Source organism: Vicia villosa, unplaced genomic scaffold, assembly GCF_029867415.1.
Source record: "Vicia villosa cultivar HV-30 ecotype Madison, WI unplaced genomic scaffold, Vvil1.0 ctg.004221F_1_1, whole genome shotgun sequence".
Taxonomy (NCBI): domain Eukaryota; kingdom Viridiplantae; phylum Streptophyta; class Magnoliopsida; order Fabales; family Fabaceae; genus Vicia; species Vicia villosa.
In genome coordinates this window covers 65,749-86,013 of record NW_026706392.1, presented here as the reverse complement: position 1 = coordinate 86,013, position 20,265 = coordinate 65,749, and the positions used below count along the sequence as shown (strand labels likewise).

Sequence of the window (20,265 nt, the reverse complement as noted above, 5' to 3'; positions counted from 1 at the left end):
ACATGAACTTTCATTGAGATTTTTCTGCACATTGTTTCATATCAATTAAAAAAAATTTCTCATTCATTCATAAACACTTGAGCACTATTATATCATTATAAATTGCTTGTTTGAAAGAGAAGATCAATTCTAGTGATTGATATATATTCATATACTTTCTTTAGTTCAATTATTTCCAGATTTTGGTTGTTGCACTTTGCTGTCCAGGATTGTTGGAAGAAAGATAATTGATTTTGAGAGGATTGTTCTCATTCCAATTTGGTTGATCACAAGAGGATTGTTCTTATTGATTGTGTTAGTCTTGTACAAATCTTAACAATAGTAAAATCTCTTTCGTGTTGAAAGGGGACTGAATTACTCTCGGATTGTGAGTGGAACCATGATACATCCTTGCGTTCTTTATTTTTCTGCACTCTTTACTTTCATTAAATCACCATAAATCAGAAAAATAATTACCTTCATCACTAAAACCAGAAAAATTTTAAAGTACCTAATTCACCCCCTCTTATGCACAATATGAACTTAAAATGAAAACATGTTCTATTTAGCTTCTCTAAAATAAGAACTAAGCATGAAGATGATCATCAATATTAAAGCACAATTTGAATTACATAAAATACCATGATCAAGAGCGATACCTGAATATTTTAACGACTATATCTAACCCCAATAAAAGAGAAATTATCCACTCTTCCTCATAGTAGTTGTACAATAAGTATCTAGAAGAAAGAATTGGAATAACATCTATATTGATTTCTCGGACAATGTTTCCGCCTTCAATCTTCCCTCTTTATTTCTCAATTATTGTCTTGGATTTTCTGGTAAAATTAGGGCCTTGAATAGTTTTTCAAAATGTTTCAATTATGTAAAATCAATAAATTTGGCACTTATTACATCAAATAGAGAAACTTCTTGCAAACATGTGATTCAGGTGGATGTTGATCCGCCAACATTGAACAATATGCAAGTAGTGCTTGAACCACAAGAGGAACCAAATTCTAATACTGAAATTGACCATAGATGTGAAATTTCAGATGGAGTAAAAGATTATATTCTAGTATGTGACAGAGAGCAACACTCAACCAAGATACCGAAAAGATATGGGCATGAAGACTTGATAGCCTATGCACTTCTTACTAGTTTTGGAGACCGTTCCATCTTTTGAGAGGCTATAGCTAGCCAAGACAAAGATAAAAGAATGGTGCAATGGTGGAGGAGATGGAGTCCTTGAAAAAAATTAGATATGGGAGCTTGTTCATCTTTCTAAGATGAAAAGGCCATCATATGTAAGTGGTTTCTTAAGAGTAAATCAGCAGTAATAGAAAAAGAAGGGGAAAATTCAAGGCTCTTCATGTATCAAAGGGGTACTCATAATAGAAAGGGATTAACTATGATAAAAATTTATCTCCAATTGTAAAGCATACTTATATCAGGGCGGTGTTAACCTTGGTAGCCAGCCGAAGCATGCATTTAAAGTAGATGGATATGAATATATCATTTATTTACATGGAGCATTAAGAGGGGTTTTGGGATGCTGAACATGGAAGACTAGTTTGTAAATTCAAGAGGTCTTTGTATGGTTTAAATCAGTGTACCAAGAAATGGTACAAACACATTCATTCATACATGATTAAGATTAGCTAAAAAAGGTGTGAGTATGATTGTTGTGTTTATGTTAGAAGCCTTCATGATGAATCTTTTATTTTCTTGTTAATGGCATGTTGATTGTGTTAATAGTTTACATGACGTAAATGAACTGAAAATTATGTTGGGAAAGGAGTATTACATGAAATAATTATGTGCTTCTAAGAAGATTTTTGGTATGGAAATTCACAAGGATATGAGTGCTAGAAAATTATGGTTCTCTGACAAAAGTTATGTTAAAAAGGTGCTAGACAAGTTTGACATGAGTAACTCAAAAGTTGTGAGTACTTCATTCTCGAATTCCTTTAAGCTCTCATTGGATAGTGTCCCGAGACAGAGCAGAGTTTGAGAGTATGTCAAATATTACTTATGCTAGTGATATTGGTTGTTTAATGTATGTTTTGGTCTGCATCAGACCGTATTTAGCACAAGTTGTAAGCTAAGTTTTAAGTTTATATCTAAACTGGGAAAACGTCATTGGGAAGTTGTCAAGTGAATTTTCAAGTATTTAAAGGGTAGAATATATCATGGTATCATTTTTAGCAATTAACAAGGTGATTTTTCAATTATAGAATATGTTGATCCATACTATGTTGATGATATGAATGATATAAGGTCTACAACGAGGTATATTTTTACTTTAGTAGAATGGCTTATTTGTTGGAATTCATTGAGTCAAACCATAGTGAGCATGTCGACAACTAAAGTAAAGTGCATGGCGACAAGTGAAGCTGCCAATGAAGCCTTATGACTTACTGGATTGTTAATAGAGTTGAGTGTTGAGCAAGGTGGAGTTTGGTTGAATTGTGATGGTTAGAGTACCATTTTTTTGGCAAACAACCAAGTGTATCATGTCAGGATCAAGCATATTTATGTAAGTTTTTACAATATCAGAGAGTTACTTGCAACTAAATATATATTACTTGGAAATGTTCATACTTCAGAGAATATAATTGATATGTTGACCAAGCTAGTCATTACTGACAAATTCAAGCATTACTTGGACTTGTTACATGTTTCTCAGTATTAAGTAGGAGGTTTATCTCCTAGATGCTAGAATGTGATCATCATGTAGGAAGTCTTCATAGGGGTTTGATATTCTCCATGGTAGAGATTGTTGAGTATGACTTATATTAAGATAAAGAGAAACAAAATATGTGCAAACTTTAAATGTATCTTAAGCCCAATTATTTGTTGTGGGACTTAGGATGCAGGAGCGTTAGCTTCTACGTTACAGTTTAGAGGTATTATTATAAGTTAAGTCCTAGTATTATGTATATATATTTCTTGTAACACTAATTTATCACATAAATAAAACATAAATATAATTGTTCTATAGTCGTAGAGATATGCATTATTAACAGAACTATGTCAATAAAAACTGATTGTCTTTATCTTTTACTTTTGTTTCTTTAATCTTCTATGCTGGGTTTTTTTCTAATAGAATATTGTTATTCATTTAACTTATAAATAACAAATTTAATTTTATAACAAAACCCTGGTGCGTACGCCAAACGCGTGTGTATGTTCGGGGTACGTTTTTGGATGGAATATGATTCTGGACACGCATTTATTTGCAGACGGTCATAAAAATAAGAAGTTGAAAGAAGAGAAAACTTGAGAATAATAGTAATTTAAGTTGAAATAGTAATACATGTAGAAGATGAAATGTAAACAACAATATTATGAATAATTTGATTAAAAAAAATTATTGAAACTTGTATTAGATAAATCATTCGTTTTAGTTTTTTATAAATCAGATAATTATTTTATAAGAGAAAATACAATTTTAAAATATATACTCAATCTTTTTTAATAAGCTCCCTTAATCTTTATCACATATTTGAAAAAAGTGGTCCATAAATTTCTATTATTCAATATTTGGATCAGTAGTAAAGTGGTTTCCGTTAATGACAATAGTATTTTTTCCCGTATATAAAAATATTTTAATCAAGAATATATTTTTTTCCGTATATAAATATTATTTTTGTTTTGACATTATTTATAAAAATATTTGAATCAATAGAAAAGTTGTTTCCGTATATATAAAAATATTTGAATCAACTATGTATTTTTTCCATATATAAATATTATTATTGTTTTTACAATATTTATAAAAATATTTGATCCAATAGTAAAGTTGTTCCCGTTAATAACAATAATAATGTTTATAAAAACATTTGGATCAACAACGCATTTGTTACACGGGCCTACGTAGTACGCACGGATACTTGTATAGTACATGCAAGTGTTTTCAAAATGTAGTAAAAATGAAATGAAAGAAAGATAAAATTGTTTAACTAAAAAAGTTTATTATTTTTAAAAGAGATAGTAAATTGATGTCTATAATTTTTTCCATATTTAAAAATATTCTAATCTAACGATATATTTTTTCGCATACAATTTTTTTGTTTTTGTATTATTTACAAAAATATTTGAATCAATAATAAATTTGTTCCTGTTATTATTCAATATTTTGATGAGTAACTTCATGTTCTCATTATAATAAGATTACACTTCCAACAGTTCAGCCCAAAACAAAAAAACACTCTGTTGAGCACATTCATATGATTGATTAGCTCAATTGTTACCTTTGCCATATATGACAAGTATAATATCCGTGGACATGTGTGTGTAAAGTTTATTGGCCCTATAAAATGGGGTTTTGCAAAATTCACACATAGGATGCCCCATTAAACCACCTCTCTCAATCTCACTTCCATCCACCTCATAATCACCTGTGTTTATGTGTTGATTTAATTAGGCCCTGGTATATAATTTTTGCTCACATATAAACACTTATGTCATAGAAATGATGGTATAAAGACTCAATGAATACATGTCACAAAGGTAAAGATACACATCGAAAAATTGAAAAGTTGAGTAAATTTCTTTAACATTACCAACCTTGCACCATCTTTTGGAGGATTTCCACAGCAAGATTTTCAAAAAGATGTCTTGGTCACACCTTGGTTGTGAGGATTCCAAAAAACTAAAATCTTAAACAAAATCATGGCTTATTCTACATAAAAAATAAACCCTAAAATGAAGATTTTACATCTGAAACATCAAAATTATACGTTTTCATAGTCGACCCACATAAATGTAGCTCCCAAATTAAAGTTAAATAAGTAAAAAAACACAATTTTTATAGAAAAGGAGAATGCACCAAGACTAACACCCCGAGTGAGGACCTGAATATATAGTCTCACCGATCATACCCATAGCTTCTCATGGATAAAACACAATATATTAATAATTTCATAAATAAATTCATATAGTATAGAAACATAGCTTCTGTTGCGGTCCAATTTTAAATGAAACTGAAAATAAAATTTGAAGAATAGAGAAAGAGAACGAACCAAGACAAACACCCTGAGTGACAGGTCTGAAGAGATTTGATAGAATCAACAGTCTCACTGATCATACAAATAACCCCAAAAGTCTAAACACGCGCAAATAAATAATAAATAGAACATCTCCAAAAATTCAAACCCACCCGCATTAATAAAGGTGTTGTGATTGATGGTTGCTTCAAGCTTTTGTGATGAAGACTCACGGTTCTTGGAAGTCATCAAACCGTACAGAAGCTCGTGTATCTCAATCTTCATGTCTGATGAAGACGATTTATATGTTTTAGCAATATCTCCAATTGTTTTCTGCAACAAAATATACACATGAAAATTGAAAACTTTTCAAATTTTAATTCAAAACATACAGATAAAAAACATGAAAAATGCTTGAATGAACTATCTTGTGCTTAGAAGAAAAGGCCATTGTTGGCATGGGTTTTGCTCCTCCCGAAAAATACATAATGGAAAGTCTCTAAATCCATCAAATACCAAATATATTAACATAGAAAATTGGAAGAAAAAAAGTTTGAAACATATCCTGTTTCAGAATAATCACTGTCGGCCACTGCGAACGAACACTGTCAAAGAATCCATCACCAAAAAATGCAACTATCGTCGTTAGCGTTTTAGCTCCGACCACCATCACCCCACAAAAACGCAAACTGCCACCGCCACTAAGAAAGTTCAATCGAAGAAGATGATGAAGAAAGTTGAGAGAAAAAAAGATGAAATGCAAAGAGAGGATAGGTTCAGAGAGAAGATGATGAAGAATGTTGAGAGAATGAAGATGAAATGCAAGTTAGGGTTCAAAGCAAGGATATTTCCGTGAATATGAGAGAAACAATAATGCAAAAGGAAGGGGAATATAATAAAAAGTAATATTTAGACAAAAGAAAGAAATTGAAAATAAATTATATGACATCATCAATTGAACCAATTCTAGCAAGCAACGGTATAATACAATAACCATGTAGTTGAAATCAAACAAGGAAATTTCTCTATAGACCTCCCAACCTTCTAGTCCACCTCTGGTGAAAAACCCAAACTACCCCTGACTTCGGAAGTTCATTTCCGAAATGCAAGAAAAAGGCGTTTTCGGAGATGCATCTCCGAAAGCGTCTTTTTTTTTGAAAAAATTGTCTTATTTCGGAAGTTCATTTCCGAAAACAGCATTTCGGAAGTGAACTTCCGAAATACTGCACGTTCTGCAGATTTATTAAAACACTCCCCCTCCCCCATTCATTTACCCTAACTCAAATCAAAAACAAGCAAAGGCGAAAATTTGTGCAAACAGAATTCCAAGGCTGCATCAAGGCTCCAATCACACTGCTAAACAACATTCAAAAGCCCTCAATTCTAACACTTTGTAAGTTTTGAAATTTTTAGATTCATTATTCAAATGCATGTTATTTAGGGTTTTAATTGCATAAATGATATATGGTTAGGTTGTTAGTAGTATTTAGGTTGTTTAGAAGCATTTTGATTTGGTTTGAAGTTTGGTTTAGGGGTCTGCCATGGAAGTTGCAGAAAACTCCATCGCAGGGGTGTTTCGGAAGTTCATTTCCGAAAACACCTTCATCCTAGTTTTCGGAAATGAACTTCCGAAATGTATCATGTAACGCCCGTATAATTTTAATATTAATTTAATTTTATTATTGAATTAATAATTAGAATTATTAAAGAAATTGTGGAAATAATGAATAAATGAGGTTTTGGCTTTTGGGCCATAGGTGGAAATAGAGGAAGAAGGGGGGGTAATTCTGAAAAACCTTTTTCTAATTTTATTATTTCATAAACATTGGAATTGGGAAAAAGAAAGAGCGTGAAAGAAAGAAGTCTGAAGAACGAAGAACGTGGAGGAGAACGGTAGAGGGAGAGACCAAGAATCCAGAATTTTCTAAGGTAAGGGGGGACTTGTCTTAGTTATCATCTATTATCGGGTTAGGGGTTGATGATGCTGAATAGATGTAGAATTCGGATCAATTGAGTCATATGATAGGTTTAGGGATTGTGTCAATTGTATGATATTGACCCCTGTGTTTGAATCTATAATGTATGTGTTGTTATAGTCTCATTTGATGTATAATTGGTGCATTACGAGTTGTAATCTGTGTTGTTTCTGCATTCTATTTCTTCATGTTCGCACTGGTATGTGTTGGGGTGTTTTGGGATACATGGAATGCTGTTTTTTCTGCAGATTGGGGTTTTCAGAATCGCGGTTCGCGCCGCGTACAGAGGGGAGGCGCCGCGAACCTGAAGGCAGAAGGTCAGGAAGTTTTGTTGCGTTCAGTACGCGCCGCGAACAGGTGACTGCGCCGCGAAGGCGTTGTTTCGATTCGTTCCGCGCCGCGAATGTGTGATGGCGCCGCGTGCTGTTGTTGTTTTGTGATATTTTAAGAAAGTTCAAAGAGGCATAACTTTCTAACCGTTGGTTCATTTGATGCGCCGTTTTGGGCTAAATGAACCTTATTAAACGATCTATGTGATGATGATATGACTGGTTTTAGAATGATGATAATATATGTTGCTATTTCTTGATGATGATGGTGATTGTAGCAAATATGTGCATGTTTTCGACATGATGATGATAGAATTGTGGTTGAATGATGTTAATATATATGAACATACTCGAATGATGATGATGATTATTGAGGATGATGATGATAATGATATAAGTATGTTATATATGTTGCATTCATTCATGTGCATTGTTGATACTGTATCCATAAGGGATGTGTTGGATCAGTGAAGGGCATGATTCCCATTGTGTGGAATCTGTGCTGGCAGGGCCGTATCTGGATGATGATAGATCGGTCATGGGTTATTCCCATTGGATGACGTTGGTACCACATGCATAGTGTCAGTTCATTCATATGCATGATTTATGACATGATTGGAGGTGTTCCAGTGTTGTAAATGCTGATGATGCGTTGGTTGTTATTTGTTTTGTTTTGATTGTCTGTTTATGAAACAATTGGGTGAATGATGCAACTGTGACGTGATATTGCTTTATAACCTTATAACATTTGTTAATTATGACGAGACTCACCCTTACATGTTGTCATTTTCAGATTGAGGATAGCGGCTGATCGACTCGATGAGGATTAGCTCATGAGTCAGTATTTTTAGTTAGCGTCAGGTGTCATGCTCTGGTAGTTGTAACACTGGGAACGTTTGTTTGTAGTTTTGATTGTAACTCTATATTTATCTGTTTTGGTTGAAGTCTGATACATTTAGTAATAATGTAGACTTGATGATGTATTTTTCCGCTGCGTAGAACATGGTTTGGATAATGAGTTATGATTTTCAGGTGTTCCAATGATGCATGACTTATGTGACGTGTATTTTGTTATTTTGAATTGTGATACCTCTCTACATGTTACTCTGATTTAATAATTTGTTTAATTGCCGCGGGTTAATTAGAGGGGTGTTACAATAGTGGTATCAGAGCATAGTCGGTCGTTGTGACCAGAGTCTTAGTGTCAGTGTCAGTTTTCCTGTGTATACGACTAATACGAGTTATTTGTCGATACTTGTTCTGACTGGATTGTTGTATTTAAGCAGAACAAATGGCTGGAAGAGGAGGAAGAAACGATGATGCTCTTGCTGAGGCTCTGGGCATGATTGCTGGTGTGCTTGGAGGAGGGACTGTAGGAACAGGGATTGGTGCTGATAGGCAACTGGGGAATTTTCAGAGGAACAATCCTCCATTGTTCAAAGGCACGCACGATCTTGAGGGTGCTCAGAAATGGCTTAAAGAGATCGAGAGGATTTTCCGAGTCATAGATTGTGCTGAGAATCTCAAGGTGAGGTTTGGTACCCACATGTTGTCTGAGGAGGCTGATGACTGGTGGTTGACTACCAAAGCTGAACTGGATGCCGGCGGTACAGCGGTTACTTGGGCTATATTCAAAAGGGAGTTTCTGAGGAGGTATTTTCCTGAGGATGTCCGGGGCAGAAAAGAAGTGGAATTTTTGGAGTTGGTTCAAGGTAACATGACTGTACCAGAGTATGCTGCCAAGTTTGTGGAACTGGCAAAGTACTATGTGCACTACAACAACGACGAAGCCAGTGAATTCTCGAAATGTGTCAAGTTTGAGAATGGCCTTCGTGATGAGATCAAACAGGGTATCAGGTACCAGAGGATCCGGAGATTTGTTGATCTGGTGGATTGTAGCAGGATTTTTGAGGAAGATAGCGTCAAACTGAAGTCATCTCACTCTCGCGAGTTGGTTGACAGAAAAGGGAAGAAGCCTATGGACAGAGGTAAACCATATGGTAGAGGTAAACCTGTTGATTGGAAGAAACCCAGTGGGGGAGATTCCAGTGCTCGTATCAGATGCTACAATTGTGGTGAGATGGGACATCGTAGGAATGAGTGTAAGCTGAACCAGAAGAAGTGCTTCAAGTGTGAGGAAGTGGGTCATGTCGCGGCTGATTGTAAGAAGAGGGTTGTGACTTGTTACAACTGTGGTGAAGAGGGTCACATCAGTCCTAATTGTCCTAAGCCAAAGAAGAACCAATCGGGAGGAAAAGTTTTTGCTTTGACCGGGTCAGAGACTACTCCAGAGGACAGATTGATTAAAGGTACGTGTTTCATTCATGGCACACCTTTAGTCGCGATTATTGATACTGGAGCAACTCATTCTTTTATTTCTTTGGACTGTGCTATGAGGTTAAATCTTGAGATATCTGACATAAATGGAAGTATGATTATTGACACTCCTGCGTCGGGTTCAGTAACTACTTCATCTGCATGCTTGAATTGTCCGATTGATATTTTTGGTAGAGAATTCGAAATGGACTTAGTGTGCCTTCCGTTGAAAGAACTTGATGTAATCCTGGGAATGAACTGGTTGGAGTTCAACCGTGTTCATATCAACTGTTTTGAGAAGACGGTAATTTTTCATGAAGAGGGATGTGCTGATAATCTGGAAATGACAGCTAGGCAGGTGAATGAGGCTATCGGAGATGGTGCAACAGTATTTATGTTGTTCGCAATGATGAATGTGAAAGAAAAGGTGGCTAGTAGCGAATTACCTGTGGTGTGTGAATTTCCAGAAGTTTTTCCTGAAGATGTAAATGAATTACCACCGCAAAGAGAAGTGGAGTTTTCTATTGATTTGATTTCGGGAACCAGTCCAGTGTCGATGGCACCGTACCGTATGTCGCCGTCTGAGCTAGCCGAACTGAAGAAGCAGTTAGAAGAATTGCTGGAGAAGAAATTTATTCGTCCTAGTGTTTCTCCGTGGGGTGCGCCTGTGTTACTAGTAAAGAAGAAAGAGGGTTCGATGAGGCTGTGCGTAGATTACAGACAATTGAACAAGGTTACTATCAAGAATCGGTATCCATTGCCGAGGATTGATGATTTGATGGATCAGTTGGTTGGAGCGCGGGTATTTAGTAAAATTGATTTGAGGTCTGGGTATCACCAGATACGTGTGAAAGATGATGACATTCAGAAGACTGCTTTTAGAACAAGGTATGGACATTATGAGTATTCTGTAATGCCGTTTGGAGTTACTAATGCACCTGGTGTTTTTATGGAGTATATGAACAGAATATTTCATCCTTATCTCGACAAGTTTGTGGTGGTATTTATCGACGATATCCTGATATATTCTAAGAATGAGGAAGAACATGCCGAACACCTCAGAACTGTGTTAGAACTGTTGAAGGAGAAGCAACTTTATGCCAAACTGTCGAAGTGTGAATTCTGGTTAGAAGAAGTTAGTTTTCTTGGACATGTGATTTCTAAGAATGGTATTGCTGTTGATCCTACAAAGATAGAAGCCGTGTCTCAGTGGGAAGCTCCGAAGTCAGTATCAGAGATTCGTAGTTTTCTTGGCCTTGCAGGTTATTACAGGAAGTTTATTGAAGGATTTGCAAAGTTAGCGTTGCCGTTAACTAAACTAACCAGGAAGGGACAAGCTTTTATTTGGGATGCAAAGTGTGAAGAGGGATTCCAAGAGCTGAAGAGAAGGTTGACTAGTGCTCCTATCTTGATTTTGCCGAATCCGACAGAATCATTTGTGATTTACTGTGATGCATCACTAATGGGTTTAGGTGGTGTGTTAATGCAAAATCAGCAAGTAGTTGCTTATGCGTCGAGACAACTTAAAGTACATGAGAGGAATTATCCGACTCATGATTTGGAGTTGGCAGCTGTAGTGTTCGTTTTGAAGTTGTGGCGACACTATTTGTATGGTTCGAGATTTGAGGTATTCAGTGATCATAAGAGCCTGAAGTATCTCTTTGACCAGAAAGAGTTGAATATGAGGCAGAGAAGATGGTTAGAATTCCTGAAAGATTATGATTTTGGTTTGAATTACCATCCGGGTAAGGCAAACGTTGTTGCTGATGCATTGAGTAGGAAAACCTTGCATATGTCTATGCTAATGGTGAAGGAATTGGATTTGATTGAACAATTCAGAGACTTGAGTTTGGTATGTGAAGGTACTCCTACTAGTGTCAAATTGGGTATGTTGAAGCTGACTAGTGGCATTCTGGAAGAGATCAGAGAGGGTCAGAAAGATGATGTTGAGTTAATAGATAAGTTGACTTTGATTAATCAAGGCAAGGGTGGTGAATTTAGAATTGATGAAAATGGTATACTGAGGTTTGGTGATCGAGTGTGTGTCCCTGATATTGTTGAACTCCGGAAACGTATTTTAGAGGAAGGACACCGTAGTGGGTTGAGTATTCATCCTGGTGCTACCAAGATGTATCATGATTTGAAAAAGTTGTTTTGGTGGCCGAGAATGAAGAAAGAAATTGCCGAGTTTGTGTACTCTTGTTTAATTTGCCAGAAGTCAAAGATTGAGCATCAGAAGCCGTCTGGGTTTATGCAACCGATGTTTATTCCTGAGTGGAAGTGGGATAGCATATCAATGGATTTTGTGTCGGGTTTGCCGAGGACTGGCAAGAATTGTGAAGCTATCTGGGTCGTGGTAGACAGGTTGACGAAATCTGCACATTTTATACCGGTGAGGATGGATTATCCGATGGAGAAGCTAGCTCAGTTGTATATCGAGAAGATAGTTAGTCTTCATGGTATTCCTTCAAGTATCGTGTCAGACAGAGATCCGAGGTTTACGTCTAAGTTCTGGGAAGGTTTGCAGAAGGCTTTAGGTACTAAACTGAGGTTGAGTTCTGCTTATCATCCGCAGACGGATGGACAGACGGAGAGGACAATACAGTCGTTAGAAGATTTGTTACGTGCTTGTGTGCTGGAAAAAGGAGGTACTTGGGATAGCTATCTGCCTTTGATCGAGTTTACTTACAACAATAGTTATCATTCGAGTATTGGTATGGCTCCGTTTGAGGCGTTGTATGGTAGGAGATGTAGGACGCCGTTGTGTTGGTATGAATCTGGTGAGAGTGCTGTGATTGGGCCAGAAATTGTACAACAGACTACGGAGAAGATTAAGATGATTCAGGAGAAGATGAGAGCTTCTCAGAGTCGTCAGAAGAGTTACTATGATAAAAGAAGGAAGACACTTGAGTTTCAAGAGGGAGATCATGTGTTTATGAGAGTTACTCCTATGACAGGAATTGGTCGGGCATTGAAGTCAAGGAAGTTGACTCCGCGTTTTATTGGACCGTTCCAAATTTCTGAAAAGGTGGGAGAATTGGCATATCGTGTCGGTTTGCCGCCGATGCTTGCAAACTTGCACGACGTGTTTCATGTGTCTCAATTGAGGAAGTACATTTCAGATCCGTCCCATGTGATCCAAGTAGACGATGTACAGGTAAAAGACAACTTAACGGTTGAAACATTGCCTGTGAGGATTGAAGATAGAAGACTGAAGCAATTGCGTGGCAAGGAAATAGCTTTAGTCAGAGTAGCTTGGGGAGGACCAGCTGAAGGGAATGTCACCTGGGAGCTAGAGAGCCAGATGAAAGATTCCTATCCGGAGCTCTTTGCTTGAGGTATGTTTTCAAGGACGAAAACTCTTTTAGTGGGGGAGAGTTGTAACGCCCGTATAATTTTAATATTAATTTAATTTTATTATTGAATTAATAATTAGAATTATTAAAGAAATTGTGGAAATAATGAATAAATGAGGTTTTGGCTTTTGGGCCATAGGTGGAAATAGAGGAAGAAGGGGGGGTAATTCTGAAAAACCTTTTTCTAATTTTATTATTTCATAAACATTGGAATTGGGAAAAAGAAAGAGCGTGAAAGAAAGAAGTCTGAAGAACGAAGAACATGGAGGAGAACGGTAGAGGGAGAGACCAAGAATCCAGAATTTTCTAAGGTAAGGGGGGACTTGTCTTAGTTATCATCTATTATCGGGTTAGGGGTTGATGATGCTGAATAGATGTAGAATTCGGATCAATTGAGTCATATGATAGGTTTAGGGATTGTGTCAATTGTATGATATTGACCCCTGTGTTTGAATCTATAATGTATGTGTTGTTATAGTCTCATTTGATGTATAATTGGTGCATTACGAGTTGTAATCTGTGTTGTTTGTGCATTCTATTTCTTCATGTTCGCACTGGTATGTGTTGGGGTGTTTTGGGATACATGGAATGCTGTTTTTTCTGCAGATTGGGGTTTTCAGAATCGCGGTTCGCGCCGCGTACAGAGGGGAGGCGCCGCGAACCTGAAGGCAGAAGGTCAGGAAGTTTTGTTGCGTTCAGTACGCGCCGCGAACAGGTGACCGCGCCGCGAAGGCGTTGTTTCGATTCGTTTCGCGCCGCGAATGTGTGATGGCGCCGCGTGCTGTTGTTGTTTTGTGATATTTTAAGAAAGTTCAAAGAGGCATAACTTTCTAACCGTTGGTTCATTTGATGCGCCGTTTTGGGCTAAATGAACCTTATTAAACGATCTATGTGATGATGATATGACTGGTTTTAGAATGATGATAATATATGTTGCTATTTCTTGATGATGATGGTGATTGTAGCAAATATGTGCATGTTTTCGACATGATGATGATAGAATTGTGGTTGAATGATGTTAATATATATGAACATACTCGAATGATGATGATGATTATTGAGGATGATGATGATAATGATATAAGTATGTTATATATGTTGCATTCATTCATGTGCATTGTTGATACTGTATCCATAAGGGATGTGTTGGATCAGTGAAGGGCATGATTCCCATTGTGTGGAATCTGTGCTGGCAGGGCCGTATCTGGATGATGATAGATCGGTCATGGGTTATTCCCATTGGATGACGTTGGTACCACATGCATAGTGTCAGTTCATTCATATGCATGATTTATGACATGATTGGAGGTGTTCCAGTGTTGTAAATGCTGATGATGCGTTGGTTGTTATTTGTTTTGTTTTGATTGTCTGTTTATGAAACAATTGGGTGAATGATGCAACTGTGACGTGTTATTGCTTTATAACCTTATAACATTTGTTAATTATGACGAGACTCACCCTTACATGTTGTCATTTTCAGATTGAGGATAGCGGCTGATCGACTCGATGAGGATTAGCTCATGAGTCAGTATTTTTAGTTAGCGTCAGGTGTCATGCTCTGGTAGTTGTAACACTGGGAACGTTTGTTTGTAGTTTTGATTGTAACTCTATATTTATCTGTTTTGGTTGAAGTCTGATACATTTAGTAATAATGTAGACTTGATGGTGTATTTTTCCGCTGCGTAGAACATGGTTTGGATAATGAGTTATGATTTTCAGGTGTTCCAATGATGCATGACTTATGTGACGTGTATTTTGTTATTTTGAATTGTGATACCTCTCTACATGTTACTCTGATTTAATAATTTGTTTAATTGCCGCGGGTTAATTAGAGGGGTGTTACATATCAGAAGTTCAAATTTTTTTGTTTTTTATTTTGTCTCGCATATTAATCGATTTCAATTGTTTACAGGAACATGTCAGACAACCAACCAGCACGCATCAGACAGGGAAGGGAGACCAAGCCTGCGTCGGCTAGAGAGGGTAGGGAGTGTCCATTTTAATTTGCAAGTACTTTATTTTTAACGCCTTTGTTTATTGTGCCTGTTTCTTTGAAGTTTGTGTGCATGCGTTCTGACTTCTTTGACGGCGTGTCGCTGGTTTCTAACGTCTTTGTTCTTTAATGACTTGTCTGTTTCCCAAACGTTTTTGTCCCCTTTCTTCTTTTATAAAAGGAGGTCTCATGGACCTTTCTTTCTTCATTTTTACGCAGGAATGGGTGGCGCTAAGGGAAGAAAGGGTTCTTCAAAGAAGGAGGTGAAGGAGGTGAAGGAGAAGAAGAAGGTTTTGACTAGTTCTGCTTCTCGTCCCCTTGGGGTCCATTGCTCGGACGTGCAGGCTCAGTCTTCAGGCGTGATCAACGCTGATGGTTCTGAGACTGAGTGGGATGAGGATTGGTATAATTATCTTCATTCGGAGGAGTTCGCTCGTCGGGAAGAATAACGTGTTTTTGTTTTGTTTGATGTGTATTTTGTAACGCTCGTCGGGCAGAATAACGTGTCTTTGTTTTGTTTTGTTTTGATTTCGGATTGTATCTTTCGCACAGTGTTTTTGGATTGGATTTATCATCTTAGTATTTTCAGTTTATCTGTTGCTTATTTTTATTTGGCGTTTGCGTTTAATTAAAATGCGAGACAGTTTAAGAAAAAACATAAAAAAAAACATAGTTTCTGCATAATTCGGAAGTTCATTTTCGAATTCACCCCCATGAGGTGTTTTCAGAAGTTCATCTCCGAAGACACCCCCCATGAGGTGTTTTCGGAGATGCACTTCCGAATTGTGGAAATTTTTTTAAAAAAAAAAAGCGCTTCGGAAGTTCATTTCCGAAGCAGGGGTATTTTGGGATTTTCGCTGGGGGTGACCCCATAGGGAGGTGGCTAAAGAAATTTTCTCAAACAATGTAACATCATTAGTTGAAAAAAAGTAATTTTTAGACTAAAATTATCCTAATTTGAGGAGGTGGCAATTTTTTTAAAAAAAAAAAAGACAATTGTGAAATTTTCACGTGATATAATTTTCTTATATTATAGATGCCATGTTTTCACACTATTATGAAAATTAATTATTTGTGCCCCATGAAATCACACAAAGTATCAAGATCTCTAAGATTTATAACAGCATTCTTATAAATAACTTAAATTTGAGATTAGAAATGAAAAATAAACTACTCTTCTTTTTTTCAAATCAAATATCTAATTTTAAGATCAACTAATTTAATCCTACCATTTATTTGTAAGACTACCAATAATATCAAAGTTTTTCTATCTTAAATAAATTGACCAAATAAAAATCGTCAGAACCTAGCGTATTTCAAACGTAAAACTTCAAAGATAAATATACTCTTTAAATCCCAAATCAAAATAATACAAAAAAACAAAAAATCATTCAAACCAAAAAAGACCGAAATCATATGATGTCATCATTGTCATGTGTTGCACAACATTAATCTACACAAAGGGGACAATCACAAGGGCTGCGTGCTTCTCTAAACTTATTTTATTCATCTAGAAAGTCAGAAACAAGCTAAACCTCATCTCATTCGTCACTTGGTCATAATGTAGAAAATTAAAACAACAAAACAAACCCTTATTCCCAACCTAGTTAGTCACAAATTAATCTTGGACTTGAATTACTCATAGAACCCTCTAGACAATCTTAAATAATTCCCTCTTTAAATATTTGAACCCCCAATCCCTTTCTCTATCCATTTCCATTCAACCAAACCCTCTCTTCCATTCCCTCTTCCAAAACATCCTTAAAAAACATCCTTAAATAAACATCCTTAAAAAACATCCTTAACTATGGGCACTCTAGTAGGCCATGTTGCTCCTGGTTTTGGTTTCTTAATAATAGGCCTATGGCACCTTTTCAACCACACCAAACTCCATCTTCAAAATCCAAAAACCTACATTTCCTCACCATGGTTCCCAACATCCAAACTCAAATACCTTGAACTTCTCCTCATCATGGTAGCCACAATATCTTCAATCTCCATGGAGCTTTTCATCGGTCCCGACCGACACCAACCCTTTGACCCCGACGGAACAATCCCCTCAAACCATCTCCACAACTTCGAACACGCTTCGATCTCCATGACATTCTTCGTCTACGCCGTATTCGCCATCATCCTCGATAAACTCGAAACCAAATCAAAATCTTCCTTAACTCAACTACTAGCTTCCATAGCTTTTTTCCAACAATTTCTTCTCTTTCATCTCCATTCATCTGACCACATGGGACCAGAAGGACAATATCATCTTCTCTTACAAGCTCTTATCTTTGTGTCCTTTTCAACCACTCTTTTCGGAATCTCCATGCAAAAAAGCTTCTTGGTTAGCTTCGTGAGATCCTTGAGTATATTTTTCCAAGGCTTGTGGCTTATGATTATGGGATTCATGCTTTGGACACCAAGTTTGATATCAAAAGGATGTTTTATGAATCTTGAAGAAGGCCATAGAGTTGTGAGATGTTCTGATCATGAAGCACTTCATCGTGCTATTGCACTTGTTAATATCATGTTTAGTTGGTTTTTAATCCTTGTCACCATTTTTGGTGTTTCTTTCTATTTGATTTGTACTAAATTCTTCGATGAAAATAAGGTTAGGTATTTCACGTTGGGGAATATTGAAGAAGAAGGAGAAGAATTTGAAAAGTTTAATGATGACGTGGAAAATCAAAAGGGAAGCTTAGTTGGCAACCAAAAGAGCTTTATTCATGTGGGGAAAAAAACTTTTTCACCTGTTGATATTGAAAGGTAGAAGTACAAAGAGTGGAGACAAAATTATAAGAAGCTTCTTGGAAATTATTATTAAGGGGTGCATGCATGGTGTTTCAATTGTGATTAATTTTATTTGTTTATTATGAAAGTTAATTTGTGATTAGTTGTTAGATTAGGAGTGTGATGTGTGCGTGTATTTGGATGTTATTCAAGGATTATGAGTGTTTAACGTTTTGTGAATATAAGAAAGAAATTTCCTTTATTAGCGTATTATTTGGTTTCTAATTTGCGAAGATTTATTTATGTGAATTTTTTTTCCCAATCACGTTATCTTATCCTATCCGTTTTGTTTTGGAAAGAAACTTAATAAAGGCATAGCCATGGTTTTAGTTTATTCACATATACTACGTTTTTGCAAGTGTTGTGATCTGTGTGACTTTCTATTATTAGCTAACTCATATGTTATATGTTACTTTTTAAACAAGTTATACATTTAAAAAGTTAGACAAACCCATTTAGTATTATTCAACTTATACTTCATCCGTCCCAAATTATAAAATATTTTGAATATTTTGTACGGATCAAGAAAGACAATTAATTTTATACGGAAAATAGAGATTGTGTACAAATTTGCATTAGTTTTTTCATTAATTAGAAGGGAAAAAAATTATGAGAATTGAAAGAAGGAAAAGTAACGAGTAATAGAGGATATATTTGAAAAAAAAAGTTTTTTTAAATTGTATTAAAATTGTAAAATAACTTATATTTGTGTTTTTTTTTCAAATTAACTTATAACTTGGGACAAAAGGAGTATATCATAAGTCACTTTTTAAACGAGAAAGTTTTTACGGTACAATGTTCATGCACGCTTTGAATAGATTTTTTAGGTAAAAACTCATTATAAAATTAATTATAATTGTGTGATTTTCGATGGTTATTTAAAAAATCTGATTTATCCAATCTATTTTTATTTGTTTAATTTGGATTTTTTTTTAATATCAAAATTGCAAATAATAATTTTTTTAATTAATATTTATATTTTAAAAACAATGTAAAATAATATATTAGGTGTAATATGTAACATATAATATATTAAAAATTAATATTACATATTAAAAATAATTGATTATATTTGAAATTAAAATCATAAAAAAAAATATATTAATTAAATTAATTAAAAAATAATATTTAAACAAATAAATTATTAACTAATAATAAGTTGATGGAGTATATCATTTGCGTCACAAATAAATAAATATTAAAATATATGCATTGATTTGATTTGTTTGAATTGTTTTAAAAAAATTAATCTCAAGAATTTCACTTTCACTCATAAACATTTATATAAATTGAAAATCTTTAACTTTTTTTACATTTTAAAGTTTTTTGAAATTAATGTATAATTTTTATTTAAACAATTTGTATTTGAACACCGCTATTTCATCTATTTAAATAATGGTTAAACTTTCAATATATATTTTACATAGTGAGAGAGACTATTTTTGCCATGACCAAGTGTAATGTGTACGCGTAAAAAAAATTAAATTAAGAGTTAATATTAAAAACTATCTAAATCAATTAAAAGTTGATAACACCACTTTACATTATTAAAAACAATCAAGTGAACAGAGTTTTAGTGGGGGATGCGTATACTTTACTTATGAGTCTGAAATAAAATAGTCTACTATACTACCGCATGGAATAATATTACATACACTAGTTGGATTGGAGTGCATATCAACCACGTGAAACAAGTGTTTTCTTTTAAATAAGTTTATTTTTTATTCATTAATGATAATGTTTTGGTATTGTAAAATAGTTTTATATTAATATTAATCATAATTTTAAACTATTACGATGATTTTAATTGATTGACGTGTAAAATATTTATATTGTTAATGTATTTTTTATTCATGAAAATAAGAACAAAACAAAAAAACACCTTAAAAACATTTGATATGCATAAATGATTTAATGAGTTTAAATCATTTGTTTCTCCACTTTAGTAGTTTTGTGCTTAAATAAATTCTTTAGAAGAAATAAAAAAATGGTAAATTATTTGGTACATTTGAATTTAAGATGGGTATTCACAATTGGGTATGTCCGTCCTGTTTAAATTTATTTTGCAAAAGTTAACATAAAATTAGATCGGGGTTGACATAATTGAGACTGCAGATCTAAAATATTGATTTGCACCGCAAACAATTGGGCGGATAATGTCTGTGGACTTTGTACCTTTTCTAAAATGTAAAATTCCATGCAAATGTTTGTGCCCGAAAAAAAATGGAGTGTGACAAAGCGGACATATTTAAAGTTACGAGCATAAAAGTTTGCCCCACACTACAGAAAAGTGTGAAAAAATGGACATATCTAACGAGTTGAGTCTGTTTTGTCTCCCATAAACACATATATCTTTAGCGTAAATTGTGTTAAGATTTTAATTTAAAATAAAATAAAAGTAACGTGATATCAAATTATAGTGTTAGATTGGTTAAGGATACCAGTACCATAATTTAGGGTGTGTTTGTTTCAAGTTACAAAATAAGATTCCTGAGAATAAGATATTGAAAATACAATAATCTCGGGTTTGTTTTAAGTTTT

The 20,265-nt window shown here is 34.9% G+C and overlaps 1 protein-coding gene across 1 annotated transcript; it reads left to right on the top strand.

Moving 5' to 3' along the window:
• The first annotated feature begins 16,554 nt into the window (after positions 1 to 16,554).
• On the top strand, positions 16,555 to 17,902 carry LOC131641884 (uncharacterized). The gene has a single exon (XM_058912179.1). It carries the CDS (start codon positions 16,748 to 16,750, stop codon positions 17,702 to 17,704), a length of 957 nt encoding a protein of 318 aa, XP_058768162.1. The 5' UTR covers positions 16,555 to 16,747; the 3' UTR covers positions 17,705 to 17,902.
• The last annotated feature ends 2,363 nt before the right edge of the window (positions 17,903 to 20,265 follow it).

Bases quoted from the DNA above. Each gene is read 5' to 3' on its own strand.
- LOC131641884 (XM_058912179.1), top strand. From the start codon at position 16,748: ATGGGCACTCTAGTAGGCCATGTTGCTCCTGGTTTTGGTTTCTTAATA.